The 25,412-nt window shown below is 46.0% G+C and overlaps 1 protein-coding gene across 4 annotated transcripts in view; it reads right to left on the bottom strand.

Moving 5' to 3' along the window:
- The window catches only part of HNRNPR (heterogeneous nuclear ribonucleoprotein R), a 180,727-nt gene that overhangs the window by 122,720 nt on the left and 32,595 nt on the right, over positions 1-25,412 (bottom strand). For all 4 annotated transcript variants that reach the window (XR_012750491.1, XR_012750492.1, XR_012750493.1 and 1 more), the window contains exon 2: positions 12,485-12,592. Coding sequence is in view for 1 of the 4 variants with exons in the window: in XM_075336005.1 (XP_075192120.1) it covers positions 12,485-12,565 (81 nt within the window). In the remaining 3 variants the exon portion in view is untranslated. The remainder of the gene's footprint in view (positions 1-12,484; positions 12,593-25,412) is intronic.

Raw genomic sequence — 25,412 nt, 5'->3', positions numbered from 1 at the left:
CCATAGTTATTTGGTCCTTCCCAGCTTATAAATAGCAGCCCACATTACGGCAAATCTGGCTAAGGCCTTGTGCGCACTAGGCGTTTTTGCGGTGTTTACCGCGTTTTTGTGCTGAAAACGCAGTGACATGGCTTCCCCAGCAATGTCTATGGGTTTTCAGAAGTGCTGTCCGCACACAGCATTTTTTTGTAGCTGCGTTTTTGTGGTGACCACAAAAATGCAGCATGTTAATTATTTCTGCGTTTTTCACCCATTGAGTTCAATGAGATGTTCAACAACGCAATGAAAAACGCATATAGCTGCGTTTCTATCTATATATATAATTGCCTTATTCTGTCTGTCTGTCATGCTCCAAAATTGTGTCCTTACGGTGACACAAAGCTGATTGGCCGCTGGGCTCGCCATGGCCCTGCCCCCCCACACGGATTGGCCTCTCGCCCCGGCTCTCTGCAGGCCCCGCCCCCCTCACGCAATGCACGCTCGCTCTGGCCCAACTGACACGGCGCTCCGACTCCCAGGTGAGCACACACACACACACACACACACACACATCAGATCACACTCACTCTCACACATACCTCACACATCACATCCACACACTCACAACACCCTGGGATATCGCTTGCTTCTACACCGGCTCCGTCACGATCCCAGCAGCGCCAGACATAACCTTGCGATGCTGGGATCTTGACGGAGCCCGTGAACGCTGGTAACCATTATACACATCGGGTAACTAAGGTCCCTTAGTTACCCGATGTGTATCATAGTTACCAGTGTACACCGGCTCCCGGTACACATGTGCAGGGAGCCGGCATTATACTCCTCTCCCCCAAGGACTACTCCTCCTATTACAGTCCTCCTATTATACTCCTCTCTGAGTATAATAGGAGAACTATTATAGCATGGGGGATGTAGCACGACGGGGGGTGCGCAGCATGGGGGATGTAGCACGATGGGGGGTGCGCAGCATGGGGGATGGAGCACGATGGGGGATGTAGCACGATGGGGAGTGCGCAGCATGGGGGATGTAGCACGATGGGGAGTGCGCAGCATGGCGGATGGAGCACGATGGCGGGTGCGCAGCATGGGGGATGGAGCACGATGGGGAGTGCGCAGCATGGGGGATGGAGCACGATGGGGGATGTAGCACGATGGGGGGTGCGCAGTATAGGGGATGTAGCACGATGGGGAGTGAGCAGCATAGGGGATGTAGCACGATGGGGAGTGCGCAGCATGGGGGATGTAGCACGATGGGGAGTGCGCAGCATGGGGGATGTAGCACGATGGGGAGTGCGCAGCATGGGGGATGTAGCACGATGGGGAGTGCGCAGCATGGGGGATGTAGCACGATGGGGAGTGCGCAGCATGGGGGATGTAGCACGATGGGAAGTGTGCAGCATGGCGGATGTAGCACGATGGGGAGTGTGCAGCATGGTGGATGTAGCACGATGGGGAGTGCGCAGCATGGAGGATGGAGCACGATGGGGAGTGCGCAGCATGGGGGATGGAGCACGATGGGGGGGTGCGCAGCATAGGGGATGGGGCATGATGGGGGGTGCGCAGCATGGGGGATGGAGAACGATGGGAGGTGCACACCTCCCCCCAACACACACACACACACACACACACAGGGAACCACAAACACCGCCATACACAGACACCCACACACACAGACAACGCTGCACACACACAACACCCAACACACACACACAACGCGGCATACATAAATATACGCACATGCCGCACAACACACACATTGCACAAAACATACCTCCCCCCAAAACACACCACACCCACACAAACCGCGCAACACACACACAACGCGACAGACACACAGCGCTCCACAAACAACGCAACACACATACAACACCGCTCTCACCCCCCGCCACACCCAGACAACACCCAGAACATGTACAGCGCCCTACACAAACACTTGGTAACTACACACAACAACATCTATCCATCCAGCTATCCATCCATCTATCTATCTATCTATATATCTATAACAAAAATCATACATGAACTACACAATACGTAAATTCTAGAATACCCGATGCGTAGAATCGGGCCACCTTCTAGTGACTAAAAACGCAGCTATAAAAACGCAAGGGGTGGGCAGTAAAGTGACGTGTACAGGAAGAGGATTCCTTCTGTTGGTAAACACAGAAGCATGAATCCTCCCGGTACCGTCACCGCTGTGTCCACAACCCGCCCGGTGCCATGTCAGCTCCGTGCGGCGCAATGTCTGGGCGGGAGGTGGAGGCAGCGGCGAAAACAAAAGTGAACAGTAGAAAAAAAAAAATGTCATATATACTCACCTGTCTGCAGGGTCCCGGTGCTATGCCCGCTCGCATCTCCTCCCGGTAACGCCGCTCTGGCTGTGTGCAGTCTCCCCGGGGCACGTACGAAGCTTGCAGGACCTGGCGGTGGATCACCTGATGCAGTCACCTGACGCATCAGCTGATCGTAATTATCGCGGTGTCGCCGGCTTTTTCGCGCCCGGCCGGCTGAACTTATCAGCTGATCCTGCCGTCAGGAGACTTCATCAGCTGATTACCGGCACCTCCTGCAGCGATGGGACAGGATCAGACTCTCATCCGATCGCTGCAGGAGCTGCCGGTAATCAGCACAGACGTGAGTTTTTTGTTTTTTTTTTGCACTGATGCTTCAGCTGATTGTATAAACGGCTTTTATACAATCAGCTGATGTGTGATGTGTTTCACATCCTAGAACCTAGCACATCATCTGATCGCTTTACCTTCCAGCAAACCGATCAGATGATATTGGATCCGGATTGGACGGCGCGGGACCCTTGACCCAGGATTACTGCGGAGGGGGGGTTCTTTATTTCAATAAAGATGGAGTCACTAATTGTGTTGTGTTTTATTTCTAATAAAAAAAAAAAAACAACACAGAAAAATATTTTTATCATTACTAGAAATTCATGGTGGCCATGTCTAATATTGGCGTGACACCATGAATTTCGGGCTTAGGGCCAGCTTATAATTTACAGCTAGCCCTAACTCCATTATTACCCAGTGAGCCACCCGGCATCAGGGCAGCTGGAGAGAGTTGGATACAGCGCCAGAAGATGGCGCTTCTATGAAAGCGACATTTTCTGGGGTGGCTGCGGACTGCAATTCGCAGTGGGGGTGCCCAGAAAGCATGGGCACTCTGCACTGCGGATTCCAATCCCCAGCTGCCTAGTTGTACCTGGCTGGACTCAAAAATTGGGCGAAGCCTATGTCATTTTTTTTTTTTAATTATTTCTTGAAATTCATGAAATAAAAAAAAAAAAAAAAAAAAAAAAAAAAAAAAAAAAGGGCTTCCCTATATTTTTGGTTCCCAGCCGGGTACAAATAGGCAGCTGGGGATTGGGGGCAGCCTGTACCTGCCTGCTGTACCTGGCTAGCATACATAAATATAGCGAAGCCCATGTCATTTTTTTTTCTTTTTGGGCAAAAAACTCCTGCATACAGTCCTTGATGGAGGATGCTGAGCCTTGTAGTTCTGCAGCTGCTGTCTGCTCTCCTGCATACACTAGTTCTGCAGCTGTCTGCTCTCCTGCATACAATGAACATTTTGAAGAAGGAAATGACAGACCTTTTTTTTTTTTCATCAACAATCTTTAATCGCATTGTGCACTGATTAAAAACGCAGTGAGCAAAAACGCAGCAAAAAACGCACCAAATCGCGGTAAAAACGCATGCGTTTGTCACGTTCTTTAGCCGCGGGTGCGTTTTTTGAGACAAAAACGCACATAAAAACGCAGCGTGAAAAAAACGCCTAGTGCGCACATACCCTTAGGGTTTGCATGACAATTGGTAAATTAAACGGTCTCTTGGCTTTATTTCTAAATTTTCTCTTTTTAAATGTCTTTCAGGTTCACTTTTGGGGACCTCGCTATGGATTACGGCTGACAAATTTGTGAACGAGGGCTGTAGTCGAGCGGTGTTTGTTCAAATTTTTTTTTTTCTCCATTTCAAAATCGACTGGATTAGTAATGGGGGTGTCTGATAGATGCCCACCCATTACTAATACCAGGACTTGATGCCAGCTGGAAATTCACAGCTGGCATCAACCCCATATATTACTCAGCTTGCCACCTCACCAGGGCAACAGGAAGAATGGAGTACAGCGCCAGATTTGCAGCATCGCATAGATGCGCCACTTCTGGGGTGACTGCGGGCTGCTATTTTTAGGCTGGGAAGGGACAAATAATAATGGCCCTTCCCACCCTAATAATAGCAGCCCCCAATCGTCTGCTGTCTCTTGGTTGATTTAATAAAAAAAAAAAAAAAAAAATCAGTGTGGGATTTCCTTTTTTAGAAAACCAGCTAGGTACAGCTGAGGGTTGCAGCCCGCAACTGCTACTGTACTTGCGCTGGTTATGAAAATTAGGGGGAACCCCACAACATTTTTTTTTACTAAAATTATTTAGCAACTCTGCTAAATAGCTGTACAAGTTATCTAGCTATCTCTCCATCTACTGTATCACTTTATTATCTAGCATTTATCTACCATTTTTCTGGCTTTGCACATCCTTTACAAAAAAAAAAAAAAATAATAATTTCAGTATCATGTGTTTTTTACCGTTACCGGTCATACGGATGGCACACATGTATGACCATACAGATGTCCAAAACGAACTGTGCAACATGTGCGTTTTAACACGGATGCGTGAAGAGGGCCCAAGTGATATTCATGGCTCATATACTTCTTATCACTACACAAAAACCTACACAGGTCATGCCTTGAAAAGTCTCCACTGGTAATCAATACAAGTCTGTCTATTGTTTCCTACAAACCATATAGCTGCTATAAAACAACTAAGTACGATAAGCAGGTTAAGCAAAATGACTACTCCTATAATCACGCACAGAAAAAAACAATAATGAAGTACATTCTAAGTTGGGAGGTGAAGAGTCATTATGGACTGGACTTCATTTTCCACCACATTCAACAGATACTTGATTGGATTGAAATCCTGGAAATTTGGAGACCAAGTTAACACCTTTAACTCACTAATATTCCTGAAAGCAATTTTAATACTTTAGGTGCAGAAGGGAACCACTGACATCGAACAATGCCATTTACCTGCACATATAGGGTCAATCTGTAAGTAAAAAGAGTTCTAACATTACATGCCAACTATGAGACATTATACTTTAGGCCTCCTGGAAATTGGCAGCTTTCAGTCAGAGATGTGACAGTGTGGACACAGACACTGTTCACAGCCAGCCAAGTAAGGAGGTGATGTTACAGCAATTTCGTCCTGCATCATTGCAGCGGTCTTCCCTAGCAAGAGAGGGAGAGATTGGGACATGACTCTGAAGCCCAAGATTAGGGTGGTTTTCCCAGGAACAAAGTTCAATTTAAAGTTCATTTTACTCAATAGATCGGGGAATAATAATATTTATACAATTGGATGTTATATAAAATGTTCCTGTCCTGAGAAGATCTTATATACAGTATGTGTCCCTGATATCCGTGTCTGACCGTACAGGGACATGGTCTGATCATACCACATCTCCTGTGCGGAGATAATCTTATATATGTGTCCCTGCTATGTACTGTGTAATGGCAGTGTCTGACCGTAGGTAAAGCATTTCCATGCCGGTTTTTAAAAAAAATTTACCTAAAAGAAATAATACATTTGTGATCCTGTGCTGTAATGTCTGTATATTCTTTTGCTCCCTCTCCGACCCAGGAGATGTGGTTTGATCAGACCTTGTTCCTGTACGGTCAGACACAGCTATGACACAGTATATATCAGGGACACATAAGATTATCTCAGCCCAGGAACATTTCATACAACATCCAATGGCGGAAATTATTATTTTTACAAGGTCTGTGATTAATATTAACTTTGTGTTTTAAAGCTTTGTTTTAACCTTTTATGGCCAAATCTTAATAAAGGACTAAGCCTTATGGATCCCACTATACTGTGAAAAGGACTAATCAATAACTTGTTTGTGTTATTCAATAATAGATGTCTCTATTCATTGCCCCTAGCCTCTATGCAGTTTTTCCATATATCCATAGATCTGAAACATACCAACCTAGGGTGTAAAATGCCTGCATAATCAGCCACTTTATATGCCAACTAGCATTTTTCATCTCCACCAAAAAATTTGCAGGGTTTTTTTTTTTATTGTATCTATATAATTTTCACTTCATATTTATGAACCCCTGAGTACTATTCTATGAATTATAACGGTGGTAATAAAAAGCAGACCAGATAATTCATACATTTTCCTTATTCACTAGCGTGTTTAATAGACGAATATCAGTTTATTGGAACATTACACCCAGTGCTTGTTCATATAATCAGCATCGATCCAATTAGTTCTTAATCACCAAGTGACCCATTCAGAAGTCGTGAGACATGAGTACATTGAGAGCAGGAAGTGAAATCACTTCTTCTCAGTGGAACGTACTCAGAGGGGGAAATAACATCGCCTCATTTAAGCAGAATGCACAGGGGTCATGAAAACCTCATTTAGCTCTATTAGATTTTGTTTGTAGTCACTGCTCACAGTACAGTGAGCGGCCAGCTGCGCAATGTATCAGTGCATTGCCAGCAGTCAGTCAAAGTGCTGGGGCCTACACCTGACGCTGTGTGTGTACTGAGCAGTGACCGTAGCCTCCATCAATGAAACTTGCCAGCTCCTGAGAGGAAGAAATTTCATTTTCTCCTGGCTGTACAGCAGATTTACCCATGAAGAGAAATCCAGAGATCCAAAAGGAGTCTCCTAAAACACGCAATCAAGCACTAGTAAGTAAACAATTCTACTTGATTCAAAAGTGTGAAACATTCCAAAAGAAGCATTCTATATGTAATAATGCTGGATTGCGTATTTTAGGAAACTGCTTTGGATCTCACAGATTTCCCCTTATATTCACCTGCACTTTAGCTGGTTTCTTGTACGGTGTATATTAGGGACGCACACTGTAATGTTATGGTGACCTAGAGGGTTTTTTGGGTTTTTTTTATTGTTGCAGGTAAATGTCATTATCCAACACTACAGGTTCCTTCTAGAAAAGACCTGTCATTTGCGCATTAAAGAAATCCTCAACTTTCATGATTCTGCCCCTTTTTCCTCATTACTGCACTGTCACATTTATTGCAATAGGAGCGCAATATGTGAAATCTATGCTTACAGTTCAACTGGGTGTTTCTTCAAAAGTCTTCTCCAGAGGCACACACTTTAACCCCTCCTTCCTTCTTTCGCAGATGCTACCACTCATATCAAACTGCTAGATCAGTCAGCATCTGGGACAGTGGTGAAAGTGCACATCCTCAGAGAAAACGGAAGAAATGACTAGTTGATCTACAATCAGCTTTCACCTACTCCAAAAGAAATAAATGCGAACATCAGTGCTATGGATAGATAGATCGATCGATAGATCGATATATAGATGCAGAAATATATCAGTTGGGCTCAGGAATTTTTACAAGGCAATTAACTAAATGTTTTTGAGCAAGTGACAGGTTCTCTTTAACCCCATAGCGACGGCCTAACGTCTCAAGACGTCGGAAAAACAGGGTACTTATTCTGTTCCGACGTCTTGAGACGTCAGGCCGGAAAAACCCTGTAGCGCCCCCCAGGGACGAAAAATCTCGGGGGTTTCAGCTACCGGGGGTAGCTGAGACCCCCCAGATTATGAATCGGGGTGTTTTGTATGCACCCCGTTAATGCGATCGCCGGTATACACCGTATACCGGCGACAACATAAAAAAAAAAAAAAAATGGCTGGTAAAATTTATTTATTTCTCATCTGACGTGATCAAACATGTCAGATGAGAAATAAATAAATGTGAGCCCTTAGTGCCCCCAAAGCCCCCGGTACCGGAGAAACCCATCCAACCCCCCCCCCCTCCGGAAAATCCAAGATGGCGCCGACGCGCGCTGAAAACTCCCGCCGCCGCCTCTGCATTCATTTCCCTCCGATCTGAAATGATCAAACATTTCAGATCGGAGGGAAATGTCCCCCTCCTGACCTCTCCTCCGGTACAACGGAGCTCTTTGGTCCCTGGAGCCCCCTCCAGTTCTTCAGAGCCCCCCTCCGGAGCGTGCAAGATGGCGCCGACGCGCGCTGAAAACTGCCGCCGCCGGCTCTGCATTCATTTCCCTCCGATCTGAAATGATCAAACATTTCAGATCGGAGGGAAATGTCCTCCCCCTGACCCCTCCTCCGGTCCACCGGAGCCCCCTCCGGGTCTCCAGAGCCACCCCCCCTCCCCCGCATTCATTCTGCTCTTTCTGCCGCATGTGACACGTCACATGCGGCAGAAAGGTGTCCCCAGGTCCCACTAGGTCACCCCCCATCACCCCCCCCCAGCCCCCCAGCCCCCGAGCCCCCGGTCATACGTTACCTGTCTGGTGATCCGTCCCGCGATCACGCCGCCTCCTTCTTGAATGCTGACGGCGCATGCGCAGACAGCGGCTGTCAGCTGGATTCCTCCCCCGGTCCACAGTGGAGCAGCCTGTGCATCAGCGACGTCAGTCTTGCAGGGACGCTGACGTCGCTGATGCACAGGCTGCTCCACTGTGGACCGGGAGAGAGTGAGTGCAGTAATCAGCAGTCTCTCCATGTGAGGAGTGTGGTCCTCACATGGAGAGACTGCTGTTCCAGAAAATGGGGGGTACGTTCTGTGAGCGTGCCCCTCATATTCTGGAATGAGGTTACTGCAGGTCACTCTGCCCTAAGTTGGACCGGGGCAGTGTGAGTGCAGTATTCTCAGATTACTGCACCCACACTGCTCATGGAGAGCTTGCTCTTCCAGAAAATGGGGGATACGTTCCCTGAACGTGCCCCCCATATTCTAGAAGATCCAGAGTCGGCGTGGGACCTCACGGATTACAGCGGATTACAGCGACCGTAATTTCTTTATTTTCAATAAATTGGGGAAAGAGGAATGTTTCGGGGAGTTTTTTTTTCAAATAAATTTTTTTTTTGTCTTTTTTTTTTGTCTATTACTTGACTGGGTTAGTGATGTCGGGTATCTGTTTAGATGCCGTGACATCACTAACCCCAGGGCTTGATGCCAGGTGACATTACAGCTGGTATCAACCCCATATATTACCCCGTCTGCCACCGCACCAGGGCGCGGGATGAGCTGGGGCGAAGCGCCAGGATTGGCGCATCTAATGGATGCGCCACTTCTGGGGCGGCTGCGGCCTGCTATTTTTAGGCTGGGAAGAGTCCAATAACCATGGCTCTTCCCACCCTGAGAATACCAGACCCCAGCTGTCCGCTTCACCTTGGCTGGTGATCTAATTTGGGGGGGACCCCACGTTTTTTTTTTTTTTAAAAAAACGCCTGGGGAGCCCTCCAAATTGATCACCAGACAAGGTGAAGCTGTCAGCTGTGGTTTGCAGGCTACAGCTGTCTGCTTTACCCTAGCTGGCTATCAAAAATGGGGGGGACCCCACGTCGTTTATTTTAATTATTATTTTTTTGGGGGGCTAAATACAAGGCTAGGCACCCTTTAGTGCCACATGAAAGGCACTAAAGGGCGCCAGCTTAGAATATGCAGGGGGTGGGACGTTATATATGTTTGACATGTATCCATTCATCCATTGTAGCATTTTAGGCTGTGCGCCCACAATCGGGATTTGCAGCGTTTTGGGCGCAGAGTGTTTTCCCTGCGTCCATAATGCTGCATTGTGCAGTAGAAGCACAGTGGAAGGATTTTTAGAAATCCCATGCCCAATGTGCTTGCCCAATGTGCTTCTTTTCTCCGCCACATAAACTGACCTGTGGCGCAGCTTCCTGAGCCTCAGCATGTCAATTTATGCTGCGGAGATGAGTGTTCTCTGCAGGTAGCATAGAGCTCCACAGCGGCCTGAACCCAAATCGTGGGCATGGGCAGCTGCGTTCTCCCGTGGACAACACTCACATCTCTGCAGGAGGCTGACACTGTGTACTAGACGCCGTGTCGCTGGCTCATGGCCACATAGCCTAAAAGTGAGACATTGGTTGCTACAGCAACATTTTTGTGAAGTACCTGTGGATTCAAAATGCTTATTATACTCCTGAATAAAATCCAGTTTCCAAAATGGGGTCACTTGTGGGGGTTTCTAATGTATAGGTACCCAAGGGGCCCTGCAAATGTGACATGGTGCCCGCAATTTATTTCAACTTTTCCAGAATTCAAATGGTGCTGCTTCCATTCCAAGCCCTCCCATTTATCCAAACAGAGGTTTTTGGCCACATGTGGGGTATCCCTGTGCTCATAAGACATTGGATAACAACCTGTTGGGTCCACGGTTTGTTGTTGTCTCTTGAAAAAGTGAGAAATTTGATGCTGAAGCAACATTTTTGTGAAAAAAAATGAAAATTTTCAATATGGCAACCTAAGCTTATCAAATTCTGTGAAGTATTCGTGGATTCATACTGCTCACTATACACCTAGATAAAAGCCTTGAGGTGTCTTGTTTCCAGAATGGAGTCACTTGTGGGGGACCTCCACTGTTTAGGCCCCTCAGGGGCTCTCCAAATGCAACCTGGCGTCCGCTATTGATTCCAGCCAATTTTGCAGTCAAATGGCACTCCTTCCCTTCCGAGCCCTGCCATGCGCCCAAACAGTTGATTTCCACCACATATAAGGTATCGCCAAACTCAGGAGAAATTGCACAATAAATGTTATGCTGAATTTTTTCCTTTTACTCTTGTAAAAAAAAAAGCTACCTGGTTGAAATAACAATTTTGTGGTAAAATTTTTTTTTTTTTTTTCATGGCTCAACGTTATAAAATTCTGTGAAGCACCTGGGGGTTCAGGGTACTCACCAAACATCTAGATAAATTCCTTGAGGGGCCTAGTTTCCAAAATGGGGTCACTTGTGTGGGGTTTCTGCTGTTTAGGTACCTTAGGGGTCCTCCAAATGTGACATGGTGCCCGCAATCTTTTTCAGCCAAATTTCCTTTCCAAAATTCAAATATTGCTCCTTTCGTTCCAAGCCCTCCCATTTGTCCAAACAAAGGTTTCAGACCACATGTAAGGTATCACCGCGCTCATAAAAAAGTGGTTAACAAACCTTGAGGTCAAATTTTTGGAATTACCTCTTGAAAAAGTGAGAAAATTGATGCTAAAGCAACATTTTTGAGAAAATTATTAAAATTTTCAATATGACAACGTAACGTTAACAAAATCTGTGAAGTACCTGTGGATCTAAAATGCTCACTATACCCCTAGATAGAAGCCTTGAGGGGTCTAGTTTCCAAAATGGTGTCACTTGTGAGGGGTTTCTTCTGTTTAGGTACCTTAGCGGACCTGTAAATGCAACATGGTGCTCGCAATCTATTTCAGCCAAATTTGCTTTCCAAAATTCAAATATTGCTCCTTCTGTTCCGAGCCCTCCCATTTGTCCAAACAGAGGTTTCTGACCACATGTGGGGTATCGGCGCACTCATAAGAAAGTGGGGAACAAGTTTTGGGGTCCATTTTGTTGTGTTAGTTCTTCTAAAAGTGAATAAATTTGGGTTAGAGCAACATTTTTAGGTAAAATTTAATTTTTGCTTTTTTTCATTCCACATTGCTTTTGTTCATGTGAAGCACCTGAAGGGTTAATAAACTTCTTGAATGTGGTTTTGAGTACTTTGGGGGGTGCAGTTTTTATAATGGTGTCACTTTTGGGTATTTTCTGTCATCTAGGCCTATTGAAGTCACTTCAAATGTGATGTGGTCCCTAAAAAAATGGTTTTGTAAATTTTGATGTAAAAATGAGAAATCGCTGATAAACTTTGAACCCCTCTAACTTCCTAACAAAAAAAAATTTTGTTTCCAAAATTGTGCTGATGTAAAGTAGACATGTGGGAAATGTTATTTATTAACTATTTTGTGTCACAGAAATCTCTGGTTTAACGGTATAAAAATTCAAAAGTTGAAAATTGCTAAATTTTCAAAATGTTTGCCAATATTCAATTTTTTTCTTCAATAAACGCAAAAAATATTGTCCTAAATTTGGTACTAACATGAAGTCCAATATGTGACGAAAAAACAATCTCAGAATCACCGGGATCCGTTGAAGCGTTCCAGAGTTATAACCTCATGAAGTGACACTGGTCAGAATTGCAAAATTTGGTCTGGTCATTAAGGTGAAAATTAGCTCCGTCACTAAGGGGTTAAAGGGTGATCAAGCGTATTTGATCACCAACAACGTATACAAAGTATACCTCTACAGAGCATCAAACTCTTAATTTTGTTAGGTCCTAACCACGCCTGCAGGAACACCACACAAGATCTGCCAGTTTGCAGATGCTGTATCAAAGACACTCCGACCATTTCTCTTCTTGCACTGCACCAACTTGAAGAACCAAATGAAAGAACTGATTGTTTACTTGCTTCCTAATAGTCCACCACCTGACAGGTGCCACTGTTTGAAGATCAATGTAACTCCTTTAACCTGCCAGTTGATCTAACACAATGGTTGATAAGTGTACAGTTACAAATATACATAAATACATGCATATTTACCTTGATCTTTGCTTCATCTGGAGCCTTGATGCTCTCTTGGGTCTTGTTTCCCTGCTTCTCCCTCTGTCTATAGGTTTTCATGACGTCAGTAAAATGGGAGCTCTAGTTCTGAAATAGAAGGGAAGCCAATTTACGTCTAGTTCTAAAACAAACTGAAATGCGATAACATTTGTTCAAACTAATATTATGCATTCAGCCTGTGACAATAGAGCTGCTATATAATAGAAAGAGAAAACGCCAACAACCAAAATGGAATAAAATCAATAATGGTTATTTAAATTATCTTGAAATAGCAGTAAGCCATATCAAACATGGAGGACATCTATGATACAAGGGGCCACAATAGCTGAAACCGCGTAATTGGATGGCTCTCTTTGTCCTCCATGTTTGATACGGCTTTCTGCTATTTTAAGAAGATGTAAATAAGCATCATTGATTATATTCCATTTTGGACGTTGCTGTAGTTTCTCTTATAATATTGGCTCCATTGCTGGCCGTGCGATCTTTGCTTTTAGAGTGAGCTGACTGCCTTTCCCGTATAAATAAGAGGTGCCTAGTTACAACTTACACCTTAAGGCTGGAAACACATCTATGCGAGTAAAATCGGTCCGACTGGGCTGAAAAATACTCGGCTGATTTTAGTTCACGTTAGGTGCGAGTGCAACGCAAGTGCGATGCTTTTTGCTCGCGTGTGTGTCGCGTTTGCGATGCTAGTTTCATGCAACATCTTAATTATATAAAAGCTATTACACATGTGTCATTTAATTTACCTTTGGGAATGTGATGTCACATTCATCTGTTGAATATTTAATGAGCGAAGTTACTGCCACACTCGCAAATGTGAACGCTGGTGTGCGTGTGTGATCCTACTTTTAATCCCCTTCCATAGGAAATCATTGGGACAAATGGTGCGAGAAACTCGTAAAAAAAGCAGCATGCTGCGATTTTTTTCTCAGTCCGATTTGGACTGAGAAAAAAAAATCGCAGATGAGAGCTGAATCATTCACTAACATGTGTCCGATTCCAATGCGAGTTTCTCGCATTTCTCTACTGTGAGAAACTCGCAAGTGAGAAGCAGCCCTTAAAGAAGCACTGTGTACTTAAAATTGCCCTTCTACCCAGTTAAGTCATCTTTATTTTTATTGGGTCCATGACATTACATGATTAACCCCCTCACCCCCGGGCGATTTTCGGTTTTTTTGTTTTTTCACTCCAATTCTTCCAAGAGCTGTAACTCTTATTTTTCTGTCAATCTTGCCATACGAGGGCTTATTTTCTGCGGGAAGAGTTCTACTTTTAAATGAAACCGTAAGTTTTACCATATAGTGTACTGTAAAACGGGAAAAAAATTCCAAGTGCAAAAAAATGTGATTGCATGATTGTTTGAGATATTTTATTCACTGTGTTCTCTATAATGGTAAAACTGATGTGTCAGTGTGATGCCTCAGGCCGGTACGAGTTCGAAGATACCAAACATGTATAGGGTTACGATTATCTAAGGAGATAAAAAAAAAAAACTTAGAAATTTGTCCCAAAACCCCCCCAAAAAAACCGCACTATTTTCACCATATTCTGTGATCCGTAGGATTTAGTTGAGCGGATCGCTCATAATCCGGGTCCGGCGGATCGGGTTGCCGCTGAAGTCCGGATCCGATCCGGAATCCGCGGGGATTTGGAACGAGGGAGAGAGGGAGAGAGGGAGAGAGGGAGAGAGGGAGAGAGGGAGAGAGGGAGAGAGGGAGAGAGGGAGAGAGGGAGAGAGGGAGAGAGGGAGAGAGGGAGAGAGGGAGAGAGAGAGAGAGAGAGGGAGAGGGAGAGAGGGAGAGAGAGAGAGAGAGAGAGAGAGAGAGAGAGAGAGAGAGGGAGAGAGAGGGAGAGAGAGGGAGAGAGGGGGAGAGAGGGGGAGAGAGAGGGAGAGAGAGGGAGAGAGAGGGAGAGAGAGGGAGAGAGAGGGAGAGAGAGGGAGAGAGAGGGAGAGAGAGGGAGAGAGAGGGAGAGAGAGGGAGAGAGAGGGAGAGAGAGGGAGAGAGAGGGAGAGAGAGGGAGAGAGAGGGAGAGAGAGGGAGAGAGAGGGAGAGAGAGGGAGAGAGGGAGAGAGAGGGAGAGAGAGAAAGAAAGAATAAGAGAGATAGAAAGAATAAGAGAGAGAGAGAAAGAATAAGAGAGAGAGAAAGAATAAGAGAGAAAGAAAGCATAAGAGAGAGAAAGAAAGCATAAGAGAGAGAAAGAAAGCATAAGAGAGAGAGAAAGAATAAGAGAGAGAAAGAAAGCATAAGAAAGAGAGAGAGAGAGAGAGAAAGAAAGAATAAGAGAGAGAAAGAAAGCATAAGAGAGAGAAAGAAAGCATAAGAGAGAGAGAAAGAATAAGAGAGAGAAAGAATAAGAGAGAGAAAGAATAAGAGAGAGGGAGAGAGGGAGAGAGGGAGAGCGAGAAAAAAAAAAAAAAAAAAAGGATCCGGATCGTGCACCCCGAATCCCGGGTACTGGTCGGACTCGGATCGGGCTCTCAAACCGTGCGGATCCGGATTTTGTGGATCCGGGTCCGCTCAACACTAGTAGCATTCTCATTTTTCTGGAGCTATGGCTCAGTTTATTAAATATATTATATAAAATAAATTATATATTATACTGCTTATTTTTTGAGTCTTGAACTGACATTTCTAATGGTACCACTTTTGTGCAGAAGCGCCGTTTTGATCGCCTGTTATCGCATTTTGCACAAAATTCGCAGTGTCCAAAAACGTAATTTTGGTGTTTGGAATTTTTGCCACTATGCCACTTATTGATCAGATCAATTGATTTTATATTTTGATAGATCGGGCATTTCTGAATGCGGCAATACCAAATATGTGTATAATTTTTATTTTTTTAACCCTTTAATTTTCAATGGGGTGAATGGGGGGGAGATTTGAACTTTTAGGTTTTTTTTTTTTTACTTTTTTTATTTTACAAGGCCCCATAGGGGACTATAACGATTAGCTGTCTGATCGCTTATTCCTTTGTGTAGATCAGAGCAGCAACGCTCTGATCTGCACAAAAGCAGCTCTCCTCTCACATATGGTCCTCTGCCGGGTGTAAGAGGAACTGACTCATGATAGCTACAGGAGTCATCACATCCCGTGACTTCTGATGGAGCCGGGTAAGTGAAGGCTTACCATGGCCCGCTGTTACATTGCGCTGTGACATTTTTACAGCGCACTGTAAGGGGTTAACAGGCATGAGAGGATAGCGAATCCAATCGTTCCTGATTGCTGCTTAGGTCAGCTGTTTAAATCAGCTGACATGTGCAACGATCGCTGCCAGCGGCAGCAGGCAAGAATTAACCTGACACGATCCATGACGTGCCCAGTACTCAATAGTGCTGCAGAATTTTTAACGGCCCTGGAAATTTTCACTTTTCTAGTGCAGTGCTTATATATATTTGTAGACTTGACGTGATTTTTTGACGTGATATTTGTAGACACGACGTACCCAGTACGTCATGTATCGTCAAGAGGTTAAAAACAGGCTAGCTGAATCTTTCGAAGCTCTATGTAGAAACAGGAAGTCTTTTCCCTGCATAATTCATAACCCTTTAATTCCTGACCCAGCTGCTCCGCCACTCCCCCTGGAAGGGGTTTTGCAGTGATGATTCATGCAGAGACGAGAGACTTCCTGTTTCTACATAGAGATTAGAAGGATTCAGCTATTCTGTTTTTAGTCACATGATGTCATATACCTAAGGGAAAAAGAAGAATTAACTGGGTAGAAAAGCAAAATAAGCAATTATAAGTGCACAGTGCTATAAACATATGACAATTACAATACATTAGTAGGATAAAAACTTTGATGGGAGTGCATCTTTAAACAGTAAAAATATACCATAGAAAACATTAAGTACATAATAGAAAGTTTTGTTTCTTACTTGCAGTTCTACTGATAGGGAATATATATTCCATTATGTGAACAGAGCCCAGTATCGACCACAATACAGAGGGAGGAATATATACAAAAGAAACACTGAACAGATATACATAATGTGCTAAATTAATTGGAATCTATCACTAGGTTTTTGATGTCCTATTTGAAAGCAGCAAGATGACAGAGCCCTATTCAACAAATGTAAAGCTTACTCGGCTTCTTGCTCTTGTTTTGATTAAATCACTTTTATCTGCTGCAGATCTTGCAGTCTAAGGCTATGTTCACACTAGAAAAATGACTTTTCTTAAGAAATTTCTTAAGAGTGAAGGATTAGCGCACCTGCGTTAAAAAATGCACCAATAACGCAGGTACGTTTTTTTTTCAGGTTGGTCCCTGCATTTTTAATGCCTTTACAGCAATAAAGCACGTTGAAAATGAAAAAAAAAATAAAAAAAAAAATAGATAGATAATACAGAGATAGAGGACAGATAGAGGGATAGATAGATGGATTGATAGATAGATATAGATAGATAATAGATATTTAGGGGAACAAAGATAGTTAGATAATAGAGGGATAGATAGATATAGATAGATAGATATAGATAGATAATAGATATTTAGGGGTATAGCTAGATAGATAATAGAGGGCTAGATATTCCAGCTTTATTTATGATGTTTCCCCCACACACACTGCAGTTCTCGCGGCCGGTAGTGTGTTCACATCAGCGGCCGTGAGAAATGTCCTGTAGTTACTCGCAGTCTCGCTCAGAAGCTGCATTCAGCACTCGCTCCCTGACCAAGGCTGCGTGGAGAACTGTCACACGCGGCTGGAGCAGAGCTGGAAGCGCCGCGGGACATCGCTGTGGATTACGTCGGAGCTGTGTGTTTCAGGGGGTTTAATACAGTGGAGAAAGAGGAGCTTTTTTTCTTTAATTCAAAATAAAGGATTTTTCGGTGTTTGTGAGTGTTTCTTTACTTTCACTTACAGATTAGTTACGGCGTGTCAGACACTGCCATTACTAATCTTGGACTTAGCGGCAGCTATTGGTTGCCGTTAACTCCATATTACCCTGATTGCCACCGCATCACGGCAACAAGAAGAGCCGGTAACACTCCGGGACTGACGCATAATGGATGCGACAGTCCCGGGGCAGCTGCGGGCTGATATTCTGGGCTGCGGGGGGGGGGGGCATTAACCCTGGCCCTCGCCCTCCCCAGCCTGAGAATACCGGGACGCCGTCGCTGTGTTTCTCGGCTGGACGGTAAAAATACAGCGGAGTACATGCTTTTTTTTCCTCTTCTTCTTCCTCTTCCTGTCCTAGTGACATCACTTCCCTGCAAAACGCAGGGCAGGGATGTACACTATATCCCGAAGACGCGGAATAACGCAGGTATAACGCAGGAATAACACATGAATAATGCACATCACTTGCTAACTGCGTTATTCCTGCGCTATTTCATGATTACATTACAGTCAATGGAGTGAAATAACGCAGTTAGCTGCAGAAAAGAAGTGACATGCTCATTCTTTTCTTAAGAAAATCTACTGAAAGAATTTTCTTAAGAAAAAAAACGCAGTGTGCGCACAGCTAATTTTTTTGCCATAGGTTTTGCTGGGAAATGTCTGCAGAAAGCTTACAAGAATTTCTCAAGAAATTTCTGCAGCAAAAACGGACCAAAAACGCGGGTAAAAAACGCAGCGTGTGAACATAGCCTAAATGTTGAGCTCTGTTTAAGCCAATCCACTCCACACTACTAAGTGACCAATCAGTGGTGGCAACAGGGTTATACAGAATTCATGAATATAGACGACCATATGGTAGTACATTTACTAGCCTTCTAGTGATACAATCAACATTTTATCAGCAGGAAATTATCAAAACAACAAGCATCCCAGTAAGTGACTTCACTGGAATCAGTGTCTGTCTCTACATTATACTCCGATTAGGTGGGGGGAAAAAAAACGGATATCAGACTCCCTTTAAAGTGATGTGAGTACCTTACTACAACTGAATTATTCATGGTTTGATAAGCACTGATTTTCATGGCACAAATATATTCAAAATCTCAAAATGGCAGCACTATGACAAAGATTAGACACAGCAAAAAGAAGGCTGATATTGTCTCTATCCCCCAACCACCACATAACGTATTATTAAGTCATGGAGAAAAGGGGCTTCATGCAAACGCCAGTACCATTATGGCATAACAAGAAGCGTGAAAAGTTCTAGGCTACTTTCATGGACAGTAGCCTATTACTGCTAATCATAACAGAACCCATTAATGTAATTACTCATCAGTGATTACTGCAATTGGTCATTGATTGCTGACTGACCATTCCCAACCTCCTGTACACATTATCCCACGATAACGTCAGCTGACACTAGCAGGCTACTGTAAGAGACATTTCTGAGTGGCCAATCACAGCAGTCCATCTGCAATTGCTAGGATTGCTTTATCAGTCATGACAGGCCAGAGTACAGATGCCAGATTAAGCTCATGGTCCCACTCTGTCCATCCCACTTCCGTTGGTGTGAAAACACAACCTAGTACTTAGGTGAGACAATAGACTATTCTGAACCTCAATAGTCCTTAGAATAAAAGGAAAAGACTCAATGTATATAACCTATAAAGCCATGACCTCCTCCAAGTAATATCAATTTTATTGTCAAATACTTAAAATAATATACCAAAAGATATATGAACAAGGTATATAAATAATTAAGATGCAACAAACTATATAAGCAATAGTAATAATCAAGGGGTTTAAAGGTTCCCAGTTAGAGTTTAAAAACAAAGATATACTTTGACACATCGGTATCAGCAGTGAATGGTTGTTGCACTGAACAATCAAAAGTCAAAAAAAACCACAAGTAAACATGCATGTGTTTCAAAATGCCTTGAAACCCCTCCATGACCCTTGACGCAAGTTTATATCATGGTTGGGAATGGAGTTCACGATCGCCATGAAGTTTACATCATAGGGTCATACAGGTACAGGAGCTGTGCCCGCACTATCGATGCCAGAAGTTCAGTGTAAGTGATAGCCAAGCTCTGGCTGTCACAGCCAAAAAACAGTCCCCACACAGACCCCTGACTGTTTAACCCCCTAAATGATGAAGTGATCAAGCATTTATGAGGCTGAGAGAGGGAGTGCATTCCCTCACCCAACCGATAAGCACCCCCCGCAATGTAACCACAGGCTGCCCACAGTTGCCAAGCAATCGGCCGTCAAATAATGACCTCATGGTTTGCTGACTATGGTGGCCTATGGATCTGTATATGTATTTACAAACTATTTTACGAAAATGTGTTCTCCAAAAGTCAAATAGCACACCTTCCCTACAGAGTCTTGCGGTGCGTCTAGGCAGTACTGTACAGGCACAAATTATTGCCACTTTCCACAAAAAATGCGTGATTAATTTTGGTGCCATTTCTACACATTGCATTGTGTGAAAATGTAAAATCTGGCCTAAAACAAAATCTTTGTGATAAAAATGAAAGTTATATTTCATCACTCCATGGTATTAAATTCTGTGACACATCTATGGTGTCAATATGGTCACTGCACCCCTAGATGTATTCATTGAGAGGTGTGGTTTGTAAACTGGGATCACTGGTGGGCGGAGGGGGCATTGTTCTGTCTTTCTGGCACCTGAGGGGCAATGTAACATGGCACCCGAAAACCATAACAGCAAAGATGGCACCATAATATAGAACTCCTTCTCTTCTGTGCTTTGCACTGTACCTGAAAAGTAGTTTTCGACCACATATGGGGGTAGTCAGGAGAAATTGTGTAACAAATTGTACCATTCATTTTCTTCCATTTCCTCTTAAAAATAAAAAAAACTTGGGGACAAAGAATTTTAGTGTAAAATGGTAATTTTTAATTTACTCAATCTAGTGTTACACAATTCTGAGAATCTCTTGAGGATTAAAAAATGCTAACTAATCTCCCGATTTAGTTCCTTGAAAGGTGTAGTTTCCAAAATTGAGTCACCTCTGGGGTTTTCTGCCGTTTTGGCACAACGGGGCTCTGCATATGTGACATGGTGTACGCAATGTATTCCAGTCAAAATGGTGCTCCTTTCCTTCTGAGCCCTGATGTGCGCCCAAACAATAGATTTCCACCAAATATGGAGGAGTATCTGTTGTACTCAGAAGAAACTGCAAAACTTAAAAAGGTCTATTTTCTCCTGTACCCTTGTGAAAATGCAAAATTTGAAAACTAAAACTACATTTTTATGTAAAAAAAAAAAAAAAAGTAAAATTTTCATTTTTTCTTTCTTGCTTTAATTCTTGTGAAGCACCTAAAAGGTTAATACACATTGAATTTAGCTTTGATCACTCAGGGGTTCAGTTTTTAAAATGGTGTCACTTTTGTAATTACCGTATTTTTCGCTTTATAAGACGCACTTTTGTTCCCCCAAATTTTGGGGGAAAGTAGGGGGTGCGTCTTATAATCCGAATATACGGATTATATACTGCAGGGTCCAGAGGAGGTGGGGGCCGCTCTGGAGCGGTGCTGGGGGCTGCTAGGGGGGCTGGTGAAGCTGAGGGAGAGAATCTTTGATCTCCTGCTCCCGCTCATATTATATGCAAAGCCGCTGTCCATAGCTGTGGTGCTGAAACCGCACCGCGGCGAAAGGCTGGGGGAGCGGCGCATATTATACCTGCCTGCACCCCTTTGATCGCACATGCACCCCCTGTGTTAGCTATGGCCCCCATGCTGCTGCCCATAGTAAAATAAAAAACTCTTTACTTACCCCCTCCAGCGTGTCTCCCTCCTGGTGCTGTGATCACGCACGCAGAGATTTCACTCTGCTGTGCCGATCACATGACCGGACCGTGAACCAGGAAATGCAGGCAGGAGGCCGGAGCTCAACCCTGAGGAGGGGGACACGAGGGAGCACAGTGCTGGAGAAGGTAAGGAAAGAGTTTATTTTACTAAAAGCAGCAGCCTGGGGGTGATATCTAACACAGGGGGCCCGTGTGTGTCAGCCACAGGGGGGGGGCCCGTGTGTGTCAGCCACAGGGAGGGGGGGGCCCGTGTGTGTCAGCCACAGGGAGGGGGGGCCGTGTGTGTCAGCCACAGGGAGGGGGGGCCGTGTGTGTCAGCCACAGGGAGGGGGGGCCGTGTGTGTCAGCCACAGGGAGGGGGGGCCGTGTGTGTCAGCCACAGGGAGGGGGGGCCGTGTGTGTCAGCCACAGGGAGGGGGGGCCGTGTGTGTCAGCCACAGGGAGGGGGGGCCGTGTGTGTCAGCCACAGGGAGGGGGGGCCGTGTGTGTCAGCCACAGGGAGGGGGGGCCGTGTGTGTCAGCCACAGGGAGGGGGGGCCGTGTGTGTCAGCCACAGGGAGGGGGGGCCGTGTGTGTCAGCCACAGGGAGGGGGGGCCGTGTGTGTCAGCCACAGGGAGGGGGGGGCCCGTGTGTGTCAGCCACAGGGAGGGGGGGGCCGTGTGTGTCAGCCACAGGGAGGGGGGGGCCGTGTGTGTCAGCCACAGGGGGGGGGGCCCGTGTGTGTCAGCCACAGGGGGGGGGAACGTGTGTGTCAGCCACGGGGGGGGCCGTGTGTGTCAGCCACAGGGGGGGAACGTGTGTGTCAGCCACAGGGGGGGAACGTGTGTGTCAGCCACAGGGGGCCCGTGTATGTCAGCCACAGGGGGCCCGTGTATGTCAGCCACAGGGGGCCCGTGTATGTCAGCCACAGGGAGGGGGGGCCCGTGTATGTCAGTCACAGGGAGGGGGGGCCCCGTGTGTCAGCCACAGGGGGGGCCCCGTGTGTGTCAGCCACAGGGGGGGGGGCCGTGTGTGTCAGCCACAGGGGGAAGGGGAACGTGTGTGTCAGCCACAGGGGGGGGCCGTGTGTGTCAGCCACAGGGGGGGGCCGTGTGTGTCAGCCACAGGGGGGGGGCCGTGTGTGTCAGCCACAGGGGGGGGCAGTGTGTGTCAGCCACAGGGGGGGGGCAGTGTGTGTCAGCCACAGGGGGGGGGCCGTGTGTGTCAGCCACAGGGGGGGGGCCGTGTGTGTCAGCCACAGGGGGGGGGGGCCGTGTGTGTCAGCCACGGGGGGGGGGCCGTGTGTGTCAGCCACAGGGGGGGGGCCGTGTGTGTCAGCCACAGGGGGGGGGCCGTGTGTGTCAGCCACAGGGGGGGGCCCGTGTGTGTCAGCCACAGGGGGGGGGCCGTGTGTGTCAGCCACAGGGGGGGGGCCGTGTGTGTCAGCCACAGGGGGCCCGTGTGTGTCAGCCACAGGGAGGGGGGGGCCGTGTGTGTCAGCCACGGGGGGGGGGAGACGTGTGTGTCAGCCACAGAGGGGGCGTGTTTGTCAGCCACAGGGGGGGGGGGGCCCGTGTGTGTCAGCCACAGGGGGGGACCGTGTGTGTCAGCCACAGGGGGGGGGGACCGTGTGTGTCAGCCACAGGGGGGGGGACCGTGTGTGTCAGCCACAGGGGGGGGGGGGCGTGTGTGTCAGCCACAGGGGGGGGGCCGTGTGTGTCAGCCACAGGGGGGGGGCAGTGTGTGTCAGCCACAGGGGGGGGGCCGTGTGTGTCAGCCACAGGGGGGGGCCGTGTGTGTCAGCCACAGGGGGGGGGCCGTGTGTGTCAGCCACAGGGGGGGGCCGTGTGTGTCAGCCACAGGGGGGGGCCGTGTGTGTCAGCCACAGGGGGGGGCCGTGTGTGTCAGCCACAGGGGGGGCCGTGTGTGTCAGCCACAGGGGGGGGCCGTGTGTGTCAGCCACGGGGGGGGGCCGTGTGTGTCAGCCACAGGGGGGGGCCGTGTGTGGCAGCCACAGGGGGGGGCCGTGTGTGGCAGCCACAGGGGGGCCGTGTGTGGCAGCCACAGGGGGGGGCCGTGTGTGGCAGCCACAGGGGGGGGGGCGTGTGTGGCAGCCACAGGGGAGGCAGTGTGTGGCAGCCACAGGGGGGGCCGTGTGTGGCAGCCACAGGGGGGGCCGTGTGTGGCAGCCACAGGGGGGGGCCGTTTGTGGCAGCTACAGGGGGCGTGTGCCAGCACAAGGGGGCTATATTCAATATAAGGTGGCCATATCCAGATGAAGGGGGCTAATTTTAGGATGGGGGGCTATGAGGGACATATACCCTATATGATTTGTTAGACGGACACTGGCATTATAAGACGGACCCCATTAAAAAAAACAACTATATTCCTTCACCAAATTTGGGGGTGCGCCTTATAATCCGGTGCGTCTTATAAAGCGAAAAATACGGTACTTTGAGGGGCCTAAGTGAGAAAATACAAAATGTGATGTAGTCCGAAAAAAAAAAAAAAAAACAAAAAAAAAAACAAACATTTTTTTTTCTAACAATGTACAAAAAAAAAAAAATTGCTGATAAATGTTTAATCCTTCTAACTTCCTAACAAAAAAGACATCATGCTGATTTAAAGTAGACATGTGGTAAATATTTTGTGACATAAACACTCTGATTGGGTCTGCATGGGTCTCCCCAGCCTGAGAATACCAGCCCCCAGCTGTCGGGCTTTATCAAGGCTGGGTATCAAAATTGAGGGAGACCGCACGCTGTTTTTTTAACTATTTGAGTAATAAAAAGAAATAAATAAAAACTGCATGCGGTACCTCTTATTTTGATACACAGCCAAGATAAGCACATGGCTGGGGGCTGCAGACTGTAGTCATATGCTTTATCAGTGCTGAGTATCATAATATGTGGGGACCCTATGCCAATTTTTCTCTATATTATTTATTTTTACACCAATCTACTGTGACCTGCAGACAGGAACTGTGATTGCAAGCAGTACGACACAGGCTGAGGCACGTCTGACTACAATTAATCACAGATGCCAGGACTGCCAGTGAGTGGGGAAAGCAATGAATATGTACAATTGAAACCAGAAGTTTACATACACTATCTAAAAAGACACATCTGCATGTTTTTCTCACTATCTGACATGAAATCATAATAAACCTTTCTCGTTTTAGGTCAATTAGTAACCAAAATTATTTGTATTTGCCAAATGCTAGAATAATCAGAGATACAATGTTTTAAGGCATTTTTATTCCTTTCTCCAAATTCAAAAGTTTCCATTTATTTCATTAGTATTTGGTAGCATTGCCCTTAAACTGTATGACTTGGGTCAAACATTTTGGATCTCCTTCCACAAGCGTCTCACAATAGTTGGTAGCAATTCCTCCTGACAGAACTGGTGTAACTTTATAGGTCTCCTTGCTTCCACCTGCCTTTTCAGCTTTACCCATAAATTTGCAATAGGATTGAGATTAGGATTGTGTGATGGCCACTCCAAAACATTGACTTTGTTATCCTTAAGCCACTTTGTAAGCAGTTTGGCATTATGCTTCGGGTCATTGTTCATTTGGAAGACCCATTTTCGCCCAAGCTTTTAAGTTCCTGACTGATGGCTTGAGATGTTGCTTCATTATTGCTACATAACCTTCTTTACTCATGTCGTCATCTATTTTCTGAAGTGCTCCAGTCCCTCCTGCAGCAAAACAACCCTACAACATGATGCTGCCACCTCCATGTTTTACAGTTGGGATGGTATTCTTAGGCTTCAAAGCGTCTCCTTTTCTCCAAATGTCACGATGGTCATTATGGCCATACAGTTCTATTTTAGTTTCGGCAGACGACAGAACATGTCTTCAAAAATTAAGATTTTTGTTCCGGTGCACATTTGCAAACAATCCTTTTTTTATGGCTTTTGGAGTAAGGCCACTCTGCCAGGAAGAAACCATTTCAGCCCATGTTGCTACAGTACTTGTTTCACTGTGGATAATGACACAATCTCACCAGCTTCTGCCAGCATTTTCACAAGGTCTTTTGCTTTTGTTCTTGGGTTGATATGCACATGTCTGACCAAACCACGTTCATCTCTGCTACACAGAACCTCTCTCCTTCCCGAGCGGTATGATGGCTGGACATTCTAATCTTGTTTGTACTTGCGTATAATGGTTTGAACTGATGAATGAGGCACCTTCAATTATCTGGAAATTGCACCCAAGGATGAACCAGGCTTGTGCAAGTCCACAAT

Source organism: Anomaloglossus baeobatrachus, chromosome 2 (assembly GCF_048569485.1).
Source record: "Anomaloglossus baeobatrachus isolate aAnoBae1 chromosome 2, aAnoBae1.hap1, whole genome shotgun sequence".
Classification (NCBI taxonomy): domain Eukaryota; kingdom Metazoa; phylum Chordata; class Amphibia; order Anura; family Aromobatidae; genus Anomaloglossus; species Anomaloglossus baeobatrachus.
This window is presented reverse-complemented; position numbering and strand designations above follow the sequence as displayed.